This window comes from Macrobrachium nipponense, chromosome 21 (genome assembly GCF_015104395.2).
Source record: "Macrobrachium nipponense isolate FS-2020 chromosome 21, ASM1510439v2, whole genome shotgun sequence".
NCBI lineage: Eukaryota > Metazoa > Arthropoda > Malacostraca > Decapoda > Palaemonidae > Macrobrachium > Macrobrachium nipponense.
The window spans coordinates 61,041,038-61,060,000 of record NC_087212.1 but is presented as its reverse complement, the minus strand read 5'-3'; the positions used below and the strand labels follow the sequence as shown (position 1 = coordinate 61,060,000).

Genomic DNA, 18,963 nt, shown 5'->3' with positions numbered 1-18,963 from the left:
CATATCCACAATGTGTCAAGTTGTTGGGCTAGTTTTACACTTGCAGGCTCTTGTACAAGTGTTTCTATGTCTTCAGCAGTCAAAAGTGAATAGCCCTTTGTCATAGGCATATGGTACACAATTAATTTGCTAAGTCCCTGAGTTGCTAATGCCTCACTTTAAATTCTCTCAGACCTGGGAATGGGAGTGTTTTCATGAACTTGATCTGCCGGTGTCACACACTTGATTCCGTCCATTGAGTGGAATGTATTATGGCCATCTAAAGTTGCAACATTATAGTCAGCATTATCATATACAAATTGGATATATGGCCGTGGATCTACTGCAGTTGATTGGTTCATCGTAGCTGATGTGGCACAGAATCCTTTCTGTGTAGATGAACACCCAGACCAGTTTGTATGGGCGAGACAAATGATCTAGGACGAACAGCAGCAATGATAGCATGCTGTATACTGACTGACTTTCTTTGTATTTGATTATAATTTTTTTCGGTTTCAAGATTCCATCAATTAACATACGGAGATAATCTGGAACAAGCTCACAATTTCCAGAAATTACTTGCTCTGCTGAAGGGAATACCTCACAATTGTAAGCTTTTGAACGAATGTCATTTCGAATTATCAGAGCAGCAGTTTCTATCAGTCTTCTAGCATCTTCAGCAGGATCACTTTTTCGTGCATCATACCATTCATCCGTTAAAATATCTTTCATACATTCAGTGAAACACACCACTCAGCTCTCACCTATCTTATCAATTATTGTTATTTGATTTCCATAATGGTTCTTGAGTTTCTTCTTCAAGTATTGATTACCATAATTAATACCAGCGTTTTCATAGGTACTTATAATTGACGTTAATTCATCAATTGAATACTGGCATTCATCATTTTCTTCCAAATACTCGCACAGTTTGATAAATGCTATGAACTTTTCCTTGTCCATTTTTCGTCCCTGTAGTGTAGCTGTTCCTGGCTTTGCACTGCCTGGCCTCAAGATGTATTTGTAGCATGTACGATGGTACCGTCCCTCAGCTGCGACAAAGTCAATGACATAGGACACTCGGAGAAGAACCTCTCTCCTCCAGTTATCATTTCGTTTTTCAGCATATGTGCGAATGTTGTTAATAAATTCTAGTGTTTCCACGACACTAAACTCATAAGGAGTTGTCTTTCTAAATGTTCTCACATCCACAGCAATTTTCTTCACGCAAAATATATACTGGGATTTAAAATCGAACTCTTGCCTGATTTCATGGGTCGTGTGAACTTTTCTAGGTGCGGACTCCAAGCGACGTGTGTAGTCTTTTCTACATTTCACATGGACAAAAATGGAGCTCTTGTTTTTCAGTAATTCTTTTACATTGTCCTCTTTTGAAGTGCTACTCTCAATTATTTCATCCAAACCTCTAATGACGCGCACAGTTTCACCAAAACAGTTATTGTCAGTGGGCTCGCACAATATGCAAAATTTCGTTTTGTCTTCCATTTCTGTGCCTTTTCAATTGCTGAATTCGCTGTTTCACTCTACTGTCACATACACGGAAAAAAGTAGGCCTGCAGATGTAAGTATATATATATATATATATATATATATATATATATATATATATATATATATATATATATATATATATATTAATATATATATATCTATATATATAATCTGATATATATATATTTAATATATATATATATATATATAGTATATATATATATATATATATATAATTATATATAATATATATAGATATATATATATATATATATATATATATATATATATATTCAAACAAAGATACTACGGCAGTGGCATGTCATAGAAATGTCCTTTTGGTGTCATTTAAAAGACAAGAAAATTCTTCAGATGATTTATTTAGATAATAATTTTGATATACCAATTATTTTTCCAATAGCAGGAACGGGAATATTCCTGTCAACTGCTAGTAACGGAAATTTTTTAAAATAAAGAGACATAATTTCACACTGATGCTGTTAGTGCTCAAGAAATTTATGTAAATAGCTTATACAAGTATCATATAATAAAAACCTGATGTCCATTTCATTTACAAATTCAATATTTTACCCTTTAGGAGCAATAAATGAGAAAAACTGAAAATTACAGAGGCCCTGAATCTCATAGTAGTAATTTTTTAAAGTAAACATTCGTTTACTTTAAAAAATTACCAGTGAGCTTGACAGAATAACCAAAGCCCTTTTTTCTTGTTTCCATCACGTTAGACTAGTTACCATTTAACTATCCGTTCCTTTACAGTGTGCATTAGAAAATGACAGAGATATAGCCTAAGAATTCTGACAGATTTCTCAAAACAGTTAAGTTATTTACTAGTTTCAAAAACATATTACTACAAATATCTCATCTTGGTCCTGTTTAATTCTTTGTTGGAGGCGGCTTTCTACTTATATGCACATTGTGAATGATACTGAACATCTGAAATAAAATCCTTATCTTTCTATCCTATTACGGGCTACTCTAGGAGCAAGAGCTCGTGCTGGCATAAGGCTAGCTAAATCTAAAACAACAATCAGAATAGCATAAAGTTAACTAAGGAATCACCAAATGAGCAACATACGTTCATTACGAGTTATAAACTTTTTAAGTATGGTCTATAATCTTCTTTTTATCTCTTCGGACATTCTAGAATCTTCGTGCAGCTTCGTAAAGTTTCTAGGAATTTGTACCTACAATATAATGATTATTACTGACCTATTTAATGGCACTGCAAGTGGTCTTACTTCAATGAAATTCGTTCTCTCTTTTTATTTTTCCTTTACCTGTCTATTCCAGTCTTCCTAAACAAGGGCAGTCTAATTTTTCTCCTGTCATTAGGCACGGCCTGCATGCACAGGAAGTGCGAACCAAATCCGGTTGGTACCCAGGCCTTAAGACCCTCCCTCCTTTCATTGTTCACAGTACATCCAAACCAAAGAGGCTCTCTCCATATCATGTGCCTCTACATTAACAAATATCACTTCAATGATATAATTGTGAGATACTAAATCGTAATGAAATTTCTGAAGGGTATTTCATTAGGAGGTGAAGCAAATAGTCTCCTGAGACCTCTCAACTTCTCGTTTACCTAATAATCAGCTTTCCACTGACAGCATTGAGATCTTAAAGAAAATGAATGAAGACATTCTAATTTCTAGGAGGGAGGCCAACACACCCTGGTTGGAAGACAAGGGGACAAAACGCAGACCAATGAAAATATTACAAAGACTATGCAATCTATTCAGTTACCAATAACCATGACTGTTGTTCAAACAAACGTAAAGACAGAGATATTATAATCCCTACGATGACAATTATGGGGGAAATTTATATTTCAGAAGAAAAAATAAAGTCTATAAATAAACCAAAAATTAAGGATTTCTCGGAACATTAAAATAAATAATTCATGTAGATTTATGTGAGTCTGGCTTTCTCAAAGAACATAATTCAAGTCCAGAAATTTCTAGAAAACTGTCTTTATACCAAATAACTCTATCATACAAACACTTTTCATGAGACTGTGCCTGAATACGAGGCCAGCTAACAATGCAAATTAAGGAAACCCAAGAAGCTATTAATTTTACTTAAGTGTTCAACGAACATTTATATATTCTATTGCGTGTAAACTCTCGATTTTGTCTGCTCAATGACCTTTAACTAGAATAAAAAGATATAATTTCTCTTCTTTAATTATGCAAAGAAAGCTTTTCACTGTTTTCTTATGAAAGATCTGCTGAAGAGGGGACGGGAAATTATTTACTTCGAAACTTTACTTTAGATTTCAGTTGAGAAAATAATACGAGCATCTATTTTCTGCACCTGCACTTATTTCCTTAAGTGTTTACCTGATAACTATCAAGATTTCAAGTGCCAGAAACAATCACACTGAAGTAGCTGCATTCACGTAGAGAAGGGAAGAAGACAAAGATACTTTTGTTTCTATAGGTTATTAAAGTAATGTAATGTTCAAAATATAGAACTGTCTAATACTACATCTAAACATTTTTTCATGAATTAAAGAATCTAGGTCAATAGAACCTCGTTGCAAAAGATAAAAATGGTAAAAAAGTATAGAATTACAAAAAATTCAGTCAATCAAAATCATATTGACGTAGTAACTTGTCAAAGTAAATATGTTGCAAGCCCTGTTTGAATTCTATAAGGCTATCATATGCAAAATATGGTGGTGCAAGTTCAGATAATGATCTAGAGTCACTTGCATATTAGCTGGTGAATGCTGAACAAAATAAAATTGCTCGAGGTCAACAGAACTCTAGCTGGCAACGTATAAAACTAAAAAGTTTCCCCATCATTTTATTCTAGTGGTTGTGTATTCCATTTGCCTGGAACCATCCAGCTGTTGGGGACGTCATGCAGATGGAACAGGACTGGATAGGCGAAGTACCCAAAGAGCAGTACGGTCTCTATGCGGATTACTGCTTGCTCTTAATATTCGGAGGGATCCCGTGGCAGGTAAGATACTCCAGCGCCCATCTGTATCAAACTGAAAGAGAGAGAGAGGAGAGAGAGAGAGAGAGAGAGAGAGAGAGAGAGCAGGAGGAGGGGAAGAGGAAGGGAGGGAGAGAAGAAAGGGGGAGGAGTAAGAGAGAGAGAGAGAGAGAGAGAGAGAGAGAGAGAAAGCCTAATTATAGAAAAGTAAGAAGACCGGTAGAATCGTGCTTTGCGCTTTGCAACCCTCTACACGATCATAAGCTTTCGTGTTGGACGTTAAGCGAAGCAACCTGTGCGTGGGTGTATTAGCTGATGTTTCTTTTGAACCGTGTTCCATAAAAACCTTTCCCTTTCATCTTTTAACAACTGTTAAAATCTACATAAGATTGTAACTCCGAAAATAACTTGACCAGATTGTAAGGGGTCATTATCAAAGCCACATTACTTATAGTAATTCACATAGATGCTGGTATTCAAATTATGCATGACAGGCATAGCCGAGTAAACATTTTCGATAACGTATATTATGTTAGATGATAAACAAATAACAACAAACTGTTGAATAAGATTTTGACATCACAATCATTCAAAATAAATAATGAAAGGGAATTTGTTTCAACTATCATTCATAGCATATATTGTAAATCCGTTCACAGTTGTCGTTACAGTGTCCACAAGATATTCGCTTCTATAGGGCAACTTACGCACAAATATTTAATTGAGAACCATGCAAGCATGAGACCAAAAATGTCTGAAGATTATTTCCTATTAGTGTTTACCAAAGCCGATTAATTCAATGCCTTAAACTCTGGTCATTTTCAGTCAAGAAGTCCAAATAATATGCAGAGCAGTAAAATAATCTTTGCAGTTTATAGTTATATTTTAAGTTGAAAGGAGAGAAAGACTATGTAAAGCCCTGAGGAGTGCGATGGCTAAAAAAAAAATAACGAAAGTTGTTTTTATATTTTACGTACAACAGTTTAATGTTTCGATTTTGTGAAAGGGAAATTTCCCACTGTCAGGTATAAAGAATTCTTCCGAATTTCAACAGAGGCACAGACATAAAGGAAAATGCACAAAATATTAATAGAAACGTTTCCAGAGAGAGAGAGAGAGAGAGAGAGAGAGAGAGAGAGAGAGAGAGAGAGAGAGAGAGAGATCATGAAGTTTTTTCTTTTTTTTCCTAGGTGTACTTCCAACGAGTGCTGTCAAGCAAGTCGGGTCATAAGGCGCAGGTGCTGTCGTATGTAGCAGCGTTCGGCTGCCTCATAATGGCGGTGCCACCTGTCATCATTGGAGCTATCGCAAAGGTTACTAGTAAGTATATTACTACTAATGTTTGTGGTTTACTAGAACATACTAAAATCGTGACAAGAAGTTATTTTCATTGAATTTTCTTTCATTTACACAAGGAATATTTCAACAGAAGTATTGTCATTCGTTCTTAATGGCAACACAATCTAATAATCTCGATAAACTTTCAGCGTGAGACGCTTCACACCTTACATAAATTACTGCTGGTCTTATTCATATTTTCTTCTCTCCCTCATGTACCCAGCACTCCAATCAATACTTTTCCTCTCTCTCTCTCTCTCTCTCTCTCTCTCTCTCTCTCTCTCTCTCTCTCTCTCTCTCTCTCTCTCTCTCTCTTCCTCCTCCCCTAACACCCGCCCCGCAACACACATAACTTTTATTGTTCAAATTTCGTTCAGACTGTTCACAACAGCATCACACCTTAGTCATAATTCCTGAGAAGTCAGTCACCGGTATGAACGAAATCGCTTCTGCCTAACAACATATCGACACCCTCTCAATCCATTCCAGCGTGGAATATGACCGGACTGGAATGCGAGGCGGTAGACACCTGCATTTCCAGCAACCATACGGCGATGATCCTGCCCTTGGTCATCCAGCACCTGACGCCAAGCTTTGTGTCTTTCGTGGGACTGGGGGCTATTTCCGCCGCTGTCATGAGCTCCGCCGACTCCTCTGTCCTTTCGGCGGCTTCCATGTTCGCCAGGAATATCTGGAAACTCATCTTCAGGCAAAATGTAAGTCGACTTTCATTTGTATAAAATAATAAGGACATTTACTATTCTAATCTGACGAACAAATGAAACATTAACCAGCTGTACTGTAAGAATACGCCGTTTAGATAGGCGATTAATATTCGGATTAATATTAAAATTTGCAAGGAAAAGGTAGAGGCTTTGAGGCTTTTCTTTTAGTACGCATGCGAGGTGCTGCTGATGTTAGTTTACCCCCTTTTTCCCCCAGAGAAAATGAATAGCAAGTTTTTTTTTTTTTTTTTTTTATTGGCCCAGATCCAGATCTTGTGATTTGAATAACATCTTTGGATCACGTGCCATTATTGTCATCAAGGTACATTTGCCATTTTATAAATGCTTTGCAGGGTGCTTTTAAGTCAATATTGCTGAAATGAGTCTTTCTGTTATTTCGGTTAAAAACATAAACGTCGATTACAATGTTGTCAGTAAACATTGGCATTCAGGATGATAAATATTGGTTTTGAGGGCAAACATACATCGAAGGGTAACTGATAATATTCTGCTGTCCTTTCTTCCTCATCTTTTAACAGAAAGCTATGGCAAATGTTGTGTTATTATGCGACGCCAGTGATGGAGCGATGCATCCAATGTGTGTGTGTGTGTGTATGTATATATATATATATATATATATATATATATATATATATATATATATAGTACGTATGTAGATATATATATATACATATATATATATATATATATGATATATAATATATATAATTATTATATATATCTATATTTATATATATATTATTAGATATATATTACGTATTTATAAGTATTATACTATAAATATAGATATATAATATGTATATATAGATATATGTATGTATAACAGATCGATATATAATATATATATATTATATATATATTATAGAGTATATAGGTAATGGATCAACCATATATTATTAGTATCATACATATATATATATATATAATATAATATCATTATATAATATATATAGATATATCATATATATATATATATATATATATATATATATACTATCATATATGTATATATATATATATATATATATATATATATATTTATATATATATGTATTAGTTCAAGACATGCGAAAAAACTCATATTCATAAGAGAAAATTCCAACAAAACTCTGTAGACGGCTGTATAAATAGTACTGTTTACTAAAGGTAAAATATCCAAAATCAGTCTTTCGATACTTCCAAGTTCCATGTAGCTTCATTGCGTTCAATGGGCTCAATTGCTCTTTTCTAGCCAAGCCCTAAGCTTAGAAAAGTAAGAATGAAATCAGGGAGAATAAGGCCAATATAGGAATGGAAAGTCAGAAAATTTCTGCAATGTCATTAGTTCCGTTTGGCTGTGAAAGTACGTTGATGAAAATGGTAAAGAAAAGCTGGAATAAAAAAATCCAGCGCTAAATGAAGTTAAGCATTTAAACCTTAAACTATTTTCTTATTGCTTTTTTCTACTGTTTTATTTTGTATGAAACAAAAAAGGCCATAGCAAAGTAGTACCTTTTTCTTACAGCCAATAGTCATTCAACAGTGCATAGGCACACAGATATATATAAAAGATTCAAGACATTTTGCTAATATACCGAAACCTAAGAATGTACAAATTCAATTATTTTTAATTATTCAACCAAATTTCGATTAATTTTTTGACAATTGAATATAATCGCATTTTTCCCACAAAATATTGGGAGCGTTGATTCCTTGGACTGTTCAAGTTCCTCATGCTTTGTGCAAAGGCTCATTCTTCGAAATCTTCACCAAAGGAATTTCTTTTGCCTGGTCCTGTGCTTGCATGAACTATACAGAAATTTGACGTCTTCTGCAGGCGAGTGAATCTGAGGTGCTTTGGGTGATGAGATTTGCTATTTTCATCGTCGGAGCTTTGGCTACTACTTTGGCCCTCACCATCCCTTCCATCTACGGGCTTTGGTAAGTTTTCCTCTTATCTTATTCAATCTTAATTTGTATCGCCGCCCACCTTCTCCCTCATTTCTATAGTCTATTTATTCAAAACTACCATTAAACTTAGATTTCTATGTTTATGGTATTTTACCCCTTTGTCTCACTCATTCACTCCTTTGTGATTATTATAGGCTTCTTCTCCCGCCCGTTTTCCCATCATTTAAGGGTAGTCTGTAATGTTGATTTTTAGGGCAGCGCCTTTTCCATGAAACGACTGCGGATTATGAATAACAGACTAAAATCTACAATTGGTATTCCTCTTTATTGAAAGTGCTTATGTCTCATACAACACTTCATTCTACGAAGCGAACATCTAAAACTTTTCCTTTCGAGTTAAAAAGGAACTTAAAAAATCTACCATGATTAGTTCCTGAAATATCATCAGAGATTTGTCAGTCACTTGATACTTCATTTTTCTAGAGACAAGGTTATTGTATACCGCTTGTTGTCATTAAGCCGTGCTGGAGTATGGCTTTAGAATAACACTAATCATTCCTTCTAACAGGTATTTGTCATCAGACTTGGTGTACGTCATCTTGTTCCCTCAGCTCTTAATGGTGGTCCACTTTAGGAATCATTGCAATTTGTATGGATCGCTTGGTGCTTACATCATAGGCCTAATCGTCCGTTTGCTTGGAGGAGAGTCCATGATTGGTATTCCTGCCATTATCAAGTAAGTCTGTCTGTCTGTCTGTCCTTCTCAACCATTGCAAAACCAGTCGATTTTCTCCATATAGCTCCTTCGGTTTTTTTTCTTTTGTTCAAGTTTTTCGTAATGGTGAGACAATTGCAGCAATATTCAAACGAAATCCATCAAAACTAAAAGGATAAAGACTAAAACAACGCAGGCCATTGAAAGCTACTCCTTTATAACATATTGCCCCATACGTGTCCCAGGTATCCCTGGTATGACGAGGAAGCCGAAGTCCAACTGTTCCCCTTCCGCACCTTCGCTATGATTCTGTCAGCTTCGGCACTGCTGGGCTTCTCGATGCTGTCGATGTACCTCTTCGAGAACGACATCCTGGCGCCCAAATACGACTTCCTGCGGTGCGTCACCAACATCCCCGACGATGTGCAGCGCGTGGGAGAGCCACATGAGGGCGAGATGAGTGTCATGGCCTGCCGCACTGTCGTCAAGTACAACGCCACGGATGAGATGAACGGAAGGATTAATCCGGCGCTGAATCTTGGGTCGGACAGCGACGAAGAGCCGACGCCCCCAACGACTACAACGGCCGATGGAAAGGTGAAGAAGCGGTTGGTTGGAGAAATCATATCGCCACCACCAATCACTTCCCCCAAAAAGCAAGACCAGACGAAGCTGTAAGAATGTCGCTTGTCGATGGTTACAGCGTACTTAATTCATCTTTACCGTTAAGCAATAGAATGATGGAGCATAAGTGTTTATACATGAGATAGACCTCTGAACATGAGATCAGAGTAGAGTAGCGAGAGGAATACTGAGAACTGAAATCATCTCATGATCTGGTATTTAAAAGAAAGTTATAACGATACATGAAGTGCGATTATGAACATTTTGATAACAAAGCAATATACGTTACATCATGTGGCAATCACCCCCGAAATATTTCATAGCTTCATTCCTACTGTTAGTTCAGTTGAAGATGTTGCAAAAAATCTTGCCAGACATTTGCAACAAACTATAAAATATCAAAAAGAATTTTCACTAGCCTAAAATGGCCACCATGGCCTCAGTTTAGATAATGTGTTCCAAAAGGTATCACATAAATTGTCTAAATGTTCTGTGTCTAGATTCTATCTTTAATCCTCTCTCCTTAGATACTCACATCAGCCAGAAATAATTTATCACTACAGTTGTCCCCTCATCTACAGAGGTCAGTTGCCTTTGACTGACCCAGTCTAGTTGTGACCCATCGACCTTTAGTGAGAAAATGTGTTCCTGACCTCACTTCATGTACTTGCTTTAGTCACCCATCCCTCTACAATACCTCGTTTTCTTTCCCCCGTTTTCATTTGTGCGATGTAGATTCGTATTTTATAATTGTTGGTTATTTTTGTAGAAGAAATATAGGTATTTTCTAGTCGAATAGAGCAGCTCTGGATTGCTTGGGGGCTTCGTGGAGAGCATCGCATCGCATAAATGAAAATTCGGTGAGGTGAGATCACCTCCTAGTAAAGAAAGAATGGTGAAATGAAAAAAAAAAAAAAAAAGATACGAAAGATACGATGAAAAATTTGGTTATGGTGTAGAGCGCGTTTTTACAACACCCACTCAAGATCTCCAAAGTCGAGGCGCGTATCATCTTGCAGGCCCCAGCTGGTAATTTCTGAACAAAATGAGCTCAACCTATGGTTTTCACACCGCGGGCTATTTTGTACAGAAATAACTCAGGATATCAATGGCCGTTTCAAGGATTCGAGACGTATCAAATAATTTTGTTGAATATTAATCATCTCATCAATCGAATTCCATTACCAAAACCCTATTTTTCTCCCTCTTCATGAAATCAGAATGAATTCTGTAACTTTCATGCGCTCTCTCGTGTGAAATAGTGAATGATATGCATCTTTATGACTTTCATAAGATTCTCTCAGAGAGAGAGAGAGAAAAAAAATTATAAATTAGAACGATAACAGCAAATTAAATTAGTTCATTGATGATGTCCACCAAACTCTGTCATAGCACTTAGGCTTTTTGCAAGTACGTTATATATATATATATATATATATATATATATATATATATATATATATATATATGTATGTGTGTGTGTGTGTGTGTGTGTGTGTGTGTGTTTGTGCATGTATACGAAAGGATTTGTGTACGTATCTGTGTGTGTACAGGTCTGCACTCGCACTTATAGTAAGAATATTTTTATTCAAATGAAGGACAATAGACAGAATTATTCCAAAACATTTTATGAGTTTAGGAAAGATTCTTCTTCTCCAACATGACATTCGACTTGGGGTAAAAGGACTTAACCCCACAAAAAGTATTTTGTACATTTGGTTAAGTAGTCCATTGTTTCGACAGAAAATAAGGCTATAATTACGATATATGCAATATTTGTAAAATCTGCAATACGTGCGTGCAATATAAATAGCCATAAAAGGAAAATAAGTCCTGAGTAAGCACCATATAATCATGAATGACTAGATTACAGGAGGCACTGAAATGATGGCCTACCACATGATATTTCACACGATATTTACGTAATACCAGATGAAAGAAATGAAGACATTCATTACTACTTAAAGGCATTAAATGCTCTTTATCGTCGCCTTTTTTTAAATGAATCCCCGATAATCCCAATGAAGACGGCACCTGGGAAAAGTTCAGGGTGATGCTACAGGATTTTATTGATCTCATACCGTTTGCAAGAAAGAGAAAAGATAACTTTGCTCGAAACAAATTATGAATTCCTTCTCTCTTTGTAGGTGAGTTTTAATGTCAGCCATTTACCTTTCCTATCTTTCCTCTGAACATGAATATTCATACCATGTGCCGCTCCGTGAGTCTGAAAATAAAGCAAGAAAAAATGAGAGAGAGAGAGAGAGAGAGAGAGAGAGAGAGAGAGAGAGAGAGAGAGAGAGAGATAGAGAGAGAAGAGGAGAGAGAGAGAGAGAGAGAGAGAGAGAGAGAGAGAGAGAGAGGAGAGTTTCAGTTAGATCCCTTCCTTGTCTGAAAATCTTGACATCTATACATCTAACGACTAACTCGCTGCTCACATTTCTCTCTCGTCGGCAACTGTCCTTATTCTGATGGATTCAAGGTGCAAGCTCAAGTTTCTTCGTATGACAGAGACCTCTGACAAGATTCAGTCCTTGCAAATCAGTTAGCCTCTGTGCTAAGACGGATGGATATCGTCCTTAAAACACAGAAGCACTTGAAAAACTATTATGCTGCTTCTCAACATCTGTAAGTTCAGTAACATGGTTTTCCATATTCATGCGAATTTAGGAGACAAGTGATTTGGTCATATATGGACATTTCCTGAAACGCTTGACGGGAAAAATATTTGTCACAGTAGTTCAGGTAGGTTTGTGGCTCAAGTTTCCAAAGGCATTTATTTCTCAATACAACAAGTATTATATCACCGGAAGAAGTTCCTTCTTTCGCTCATTACACATTCCCTATTCCTGCTTCACGTTCATTATTCATATCCTTTAATCCTAGTTTATCTTGTGATTTAGTTTATCTTTCCGTAATATTCAGAGTTGAAATATTCAGATATAACTTGTCCTTTGTCACTGATGGGTAACACACTAAACCCATTTGCGTGTATATATATATATATATATATATATATATATATATATATATATATATATATATATATGTATATAATATATGTGTATATATTATATATTAGATTCACGTAAACGGAAAAGCTACCCTTCCTCTAAAAAGGATTAATTTTGCCTTCCTCCTCTTCCTATTGAACGCGTTATTTGTTCCTAAGCCATAACTCATTTCCCATCAAAGCCCATCTTTCGTGAGGCAATCGCAGCCTATTGAAAAGAGGGAATTTTTAAGGTTGTAAATACGTGCTACATGTCATGATGCTAGTTTGTGTGTCGGATGCCTGTGTAGTTAAAGAGCTATCGGTTGACTGAAGACTAGGGCGTATTTGTTAAATACATAAATAAAAAGAAATCCGTTTTATATGAAATTAATTTTATAATACGATGAAAATCATATAGAGAATATTGTTATTATATTTCGTTGAGTCTATTTTATATTCTGTATAACTGAATTTATCATACGGTTTTCTGTTTTCGATATGTTGTGTGTAAATCTTATAGTATTTCATTATGGATGGTTTTTACGTGACAATTGTTGACAAGACAAACTATTTGTAATTCTAGACTTGTTGCCTATAGCACGCACTAAATTCACTCTCATCTAGTTGTTTCTTTCATATGTTGTTGATGTAACTGATTGTTAAAACAAGTCTATTTGTCCCCCGGAATGGCCTGAAGGTCATGGACACTAATTCGGGAATCGAAACCTCAAGTGTATATATATATATATTTAGTGTATGCTAAGTGGATGTTAAAATTATCTCAAAAAGGAAGGATTCTTTGAGAGTCACCCAAAAATCTTTAAGCAGAATCTTAGCGTCTAAAAAAATCATGAAATTGTGTTCGAGTGCTGCTTTGAAATGGAGAGAAAGTGCAAACTGTTTTGCCTCAATGTCCTGAAGCAAGGCTGTCCCAGCATTAAAAGTAGATGAAATCATTTGATAAACACGTGCACGTATGCATATATTCATACATACATACACAAGTGTTTGTGTGCATAAATGCATATGAATGCATTTAACAATGTTTAATTCACTGAAGTTCCTTTGTCCTAAAACTGATACCTGCAAAGCATCTCCATTAAGACTGAAAAGCGTTTTTTTTTTTTTTTTTTTTTTTTTTGCTACGCATGTTCCTTTGACAGTTTTCCCTTCCAATCAAAAGAAAAGAAAACCCGTAACAGACAATTCGGTATTTCCTTCCAATTTCTTAAATTTTGAACTGGGAAGATCAAGAAGAGACGATAAAATCTACTAGTAATGCTATCGGGTCAACATGCACTGTGTTTGTTCGTGTCGTGTTTCTATTTCAGTCACATTGATTAAGTAAGGTCGATAAGCAGAAAATCGCCGAAGCCAAGCAAAGTCCATAAACGTAAATAAGCAATAAACCCTCACTCACGGCAGTGTTTCAGATGCGACTCACTTCTCGTTGTGATTTCTGTACGTGGGTTAATCAACCTTCAGTTCAAAGTCAGTTTTAAGAAAGGAAAAGAAAATCAATACGCAATCTGTACCGCTTGGCGCCTTTTTGAAACAAATTAGGAGAACTTAACGATTATAATAAGAACAATAACAATTACTTTTTGACCAAACAAGATACAAGTACACGTAATGACATTAGAGCACAGGTGAAGTATTTATTGAAGTAATATTTTTTCTTGAAATATTCATTGGGTGACATTTTCATTTGTTCTTAAGACGATTTTCCTTGGCGTGGTGAAACTGTCAATTCTTAAGAAATCATAATTAACAAACCAACAGAGCTGACTTTGACCTAAAGGCTGGTTTCGTAAGTTTCAGTGTTTTGAGAATTCTTTAAAATTTGTTGTTTATCTGAAATCAAATGGTTGTTCATGTTTGAAACCTGAGGATCAAATCGCAGCGATTCTTCAATGACCGATTATCAGCAGCACTAATGCCAAAAGAGAAGTAAAAAAAAAAATGTAATAGCAGTTGCGCAACGAAATCTTATACTGAGTCTCTTCTTGTTTAAACATTATAGCATCAAGCATCTTTCCTTCATACGCTTTAGAACTCTCCATTCCTGTTATTCTTCTGGCTTTTTTGTTGGCTTAGTGGACGTCTTTGAAAAATATAGGCTAGCATCCGCCGGATGACGAATTCCTACGTAGGAGCTTCCATTCTCTACGGTTTTGAGGGAATCCCCTAATTGCAAAATATGATAAAATCAGTACTAGAGGAGTTAACACGTTTTCTTATCAAACGACTCTCCATTTTGTAGTAAAGCTTTGGAAATGTATGATTTCTTCTTCCTCTAAAAAAGCAAGAAACCTGATTCCCTTTAAAGAAGCGATAATAAGTAAAACGGATCTATGATGTACAAAAGATACGTAATGAGGATTAATTCTTATTGCTGAAATTATTTTCATAAAGTAATCACTGTACGTGAAAAAAATCGGCAAATTAAAGTTAATTTTCGTAAAAAGAAGAAACTTCATGTTTTGTGATGCATTAAGAGTATAGATGGCATCCTTTACTATAACATGCGCTCAAAATGGTTTAACTCCTCATCAATCAGATTCCACCCTTTTAGAACGGCGCGAAACTACTGAAATACGACGGAAATCTAGCGTATACAGCTGCTGTTAACCATCCGAGGTCAAAAGCGTCACCGTTCTGACAAGAGGAGCTCTCCGACTGGAACTCACCTTCTCAATCGGGTAACGCTTCGAGAACGTCGCTGGAAAGATAAGATCTGACTCCTCTTGTCCTTTTCAGTGTTTCATGTGACGATGTCTGATGTCTGTGTCCGTGTTTTTTCCCTCCGATGAAGGCTGCCCTGTGCCGTCGGACACAGGCGTTTTTATTTATTGTGTGAATTGTTGTGCCTTTTTGGAGAAGTTATGATATACATGTCTCAGTGTGTTGAAAAAGAACTTTTTAACAACAAATGGTCGTTTCCCAATATACTGATTTGTTATTGATATTCAGGGCCACGAAATGCTGCATTCAGCAAAATGGCTTGTTGTGACTAATGTGTATATATGTATGTGTGACTCAATAGCTGTCGAAGAAATCGCAGTCAAAAGAATCCTGTACAGGGAAAAATGATTCCGGCCTTGTCCTGAATTATCGACCAGAGAAAGGAAGGATTATGGAGCTGCTTGCCCGTAAGGCAGGCAGTTGCTGGGCTGTTTCGCATAGCATGTTTCCTAGTGTCTCCTCCCCAGTCCATAGCGATTCGTCGACGTCCCTTTGGTGCAATCATAACACTGCAGTCCCCTTTGGTTTTAGAAACTTATCAGCCGTACTAACGAGAAATCTGAATTCATTACTCCTTAGGACGGAATACTTGAGTAGGTATGCGTTAGTTTTGTCAGTCCTCCCATGGCATCAATCATGATTTCACTGTCAAACCTTGTGAAAGCATAGAGTTAAACAAAAAAGACTGTTAAAGTGCGGTGTTTGTGTAGATACAATGTGATTGTTGTACAAGACAATATAGGCCTCAATTATTAGTAGTGTTCATCAATATACTATCGTGTATCATGTAATAATAAATGTAAATTAAGGTAGGTCACACAACTGGTACTCTCCTATAGTGTCTCTAGAAACATAGAGAAAAAATAAAGATAAAAAACAAGCTGTATTGTGTATATCGTTCATAATTTGATGTGTATATGTATATAAGTGTTTAGGGATGTTTTAGGAAAGACAGAGAGATATAAATATATAAATAATAAATATTAGATATATTGTAGAAAGGAGGTGTTGTTGTTGAAAAGAATAAAAAAAGCAACTGACATAGTGAGAATTTAGCTAAGATGAGTTTTATTTCAGTCCAAAAACACAAATCCGGAAGACTTCGAATCACCGAATCTGAGAATGCCAATCTGAAAAAATATTTATATATATACATACATACATACATACATACACATATATATACATATGTGTATGTGTGGTGACGATTATATACATACATAGTATATATATGTGTATTTGTGTGTGAAAGGTCGACAAGCGGTCGACAAGCGGGGTTTCTAATACCTTTTACAAACTCAGGCCTGATAAGCCTGACGCAATAAGCAAATTCTTAAAGTTTATTTACAATATTTAAACAAACGATGTACCCAGCAGTTGACCAAACAATTCAGCAACACTAAATACTGCAAACTAGAAACGCTCCCTCTGTCATGTAGAATAAAAGCAAGATAGTTTTAGAATTGATATAATGTCTATAAGGCAAAAGTCGACGATCTACAGGCTGTCATTTGAAAATGATCTCTACTACTGGCGTAACTCTAATGAGCATAAAAAAAATTATACATGGTTTGTTGAATGCAAAATAGTGATGTTTTGGCAAAAAACTTATCATTTTGAAATAGCAAAGGTCAGAAAAAATGTACGGCACGTTCTATCTGAAAAGCTCCTACAAACTCTGGCAAAAATCTAAATCATTAGACTGGTTTTTGGAAGAAACACAGTAATCTTACCATTATTTTGATTCATAGGGCGTGCGCAAGCACATGGAACACATTAAAGGGTAAGTAAGCATCCACAGAGTACAATAAGCCCTTTGTGGAAAACATAAAGTCAAGAGAAATAAAACGGCCATACATATATCAGTGGTACTGAATATACACCACAGAGTGAAGTACACCCTTTGATCAGGCAGATATTAATTTATAAATCTAATACTTTAACTATTTTGTGTCACAGATTGCTCTGGTCAAAATTTAATGCTGTAAAGAGAAAATACTCGTTCTTATCATGCCAGCTTAGCGGCAGCACGAGCAATATGAAAATTTATCTGGTTAAGTCCCACATGTAAGTCAAGATTTACGTAAAAGAAAGGCCCTCTGGTACTGAAACGGGTCATACTGACTCAGTAAAGGGAGCAGAATACAGGAATTAGACAGGGGATGACAGTAAAGGTGATAACGGAAGTTTGCTGCTGAAAACTGACAATGAATGATTCCCCAGCAAGAGCTCTAACGCTAGCTAGGAAATTTTCATTTTTTAAAGTTAAACTTTTGCTCCACTCGAAAACCAGACACACACACACACACCAATGACTAAGAGGGAAACTAACTCTGCCTCTGTAGTGTAATCATAAAAACCGCTGTCAGCTACATAGATTTCCAGCCCATGCATCCAAGCTATTAATCTCTCTAAAGGTAATATGGACAGGGCTAAATTTAGGCTATCAACACCTGTGTATAGAGTGATAATCGTGGAGTAGCCAGGTAAATCCGTATTTTATTCTTTACTATTACTTGCATTAGAACTTGATTTTCATTGTGCCAAGCTGTCACTTCGCCTTAAAAAAAAAGTTATCTTTTATATACAAAATCTTGACAATGCCTTCCGTACCTAATTCCATAATAAAAAAATAAATAAAATAAAAAGGTCCTTGGCATCAATGTATTCATCATAACAATTCGTTCCACCCATGAAATTTCTCTCTCTCTCTCTCTCTCTCTCTCTCTCTCTCTCTCAGGGGATCAGGTGATAGAGCATGATTCTTGCCAAGTAAAAGACTCCCCGGCTGCTTACCTTCATGCTTCATTGGGCAATATTTCAGGCGTGTGCACCGCGCCAGGAGGCATAGTCTGGCGTGCTCTGAGAGGAAGAAGGTCTTGTTGGTAGGATATATTTTCCATGAGGTTTGATGGTGATATTTTCATGGAAAAATATATGCTTTAAATATAATCTGAATACGGTATTGCATTTAGCCTTATTCTTCCTTATTCTTTGTTTACAACACACATTACATTGAACTACGGAAATTTACTTAAATGATTCAAGAAACCAAACTTCCTGTTATCCGTAACTGCTTATCAATTATTTATTCAAAAAAGGAAACTGATCTAAACTAAGAAAATTGAAGTCTTTACAAGCCTTTAGCCATCCATTAAAGATCTATTCAAGCAAACGATTTAATAAAACCATGGAAGCATGTTTTCATGAGTAAATTCCATGGTGTATGAGTCCTGGGTCCCGTCGAGCCTCGACAAAATAGTAATTGTTAACACCCTACTCAATGCAAGAATGAGAATTATTAATGGACGACCCTTTTTACGCAATGGAATGCCAGTCATAAAATAGCAAGATCAAATTATTCGTGAAAAAACACAGGGAAACTGAAATTTGTTTTTATCTTCATCAGAGAAATCACTTGGTGACCATATCCAGATGGTCAATATTTGACG

The 18,963-nt window shown here is 35.9% G+C and overlaps 2 protein-coding genes across 4 annotated transcripts in view; one reads left to right on the top strand and one right to left on the bottom strand.

The window, feature by feature from the left end:
* The window catches only part of LOC135198072 (high-affinity choline transporter 1-like), a 98,786-nt gene extending 87,977 nt beyond the window's left edge, over positions 1-10,809 (top strand). For all 3 annotated transcript variants that reach the window (XM_064225485.1, XM_064225484.1, XM_064225482.1), the window contains exons 6-11: positions 4,333-4,482; positions 5,649-5,778; positions 6,286-6,512; positions 8,359-8,462; positions 9,001-9,168; positions 9,393-10,809. In XM_064225485.1, coding sequence (XP_064081555.1) covers positions 4,333-4,482; positions 5,649-5,778; positions 6,286-6,512; positions 8,359-8,462; positions 9,001-9,168; positions 9,393-9,825 — 1,212 coding nt within the window. In that variant the 3' untranslated portion in view covers positions 9,826-10,809. The remainder of the gene's footprint in view (positions 1-4,332; positions 4,483-5,648; positions 5,779-6,285; positions 6,513-8,358; positions 8,463-9,000; positions 9,169-9,392) is intronic.
* LOC135198069 (opsin Rh5-like) overlaps positions 1-18,963 on the bottom strand; it is a 707,912-nt gene that overhangs the window by 16,308 nt on the left and 672,641 nt on the right. The window lies entirely within an intron of this gene.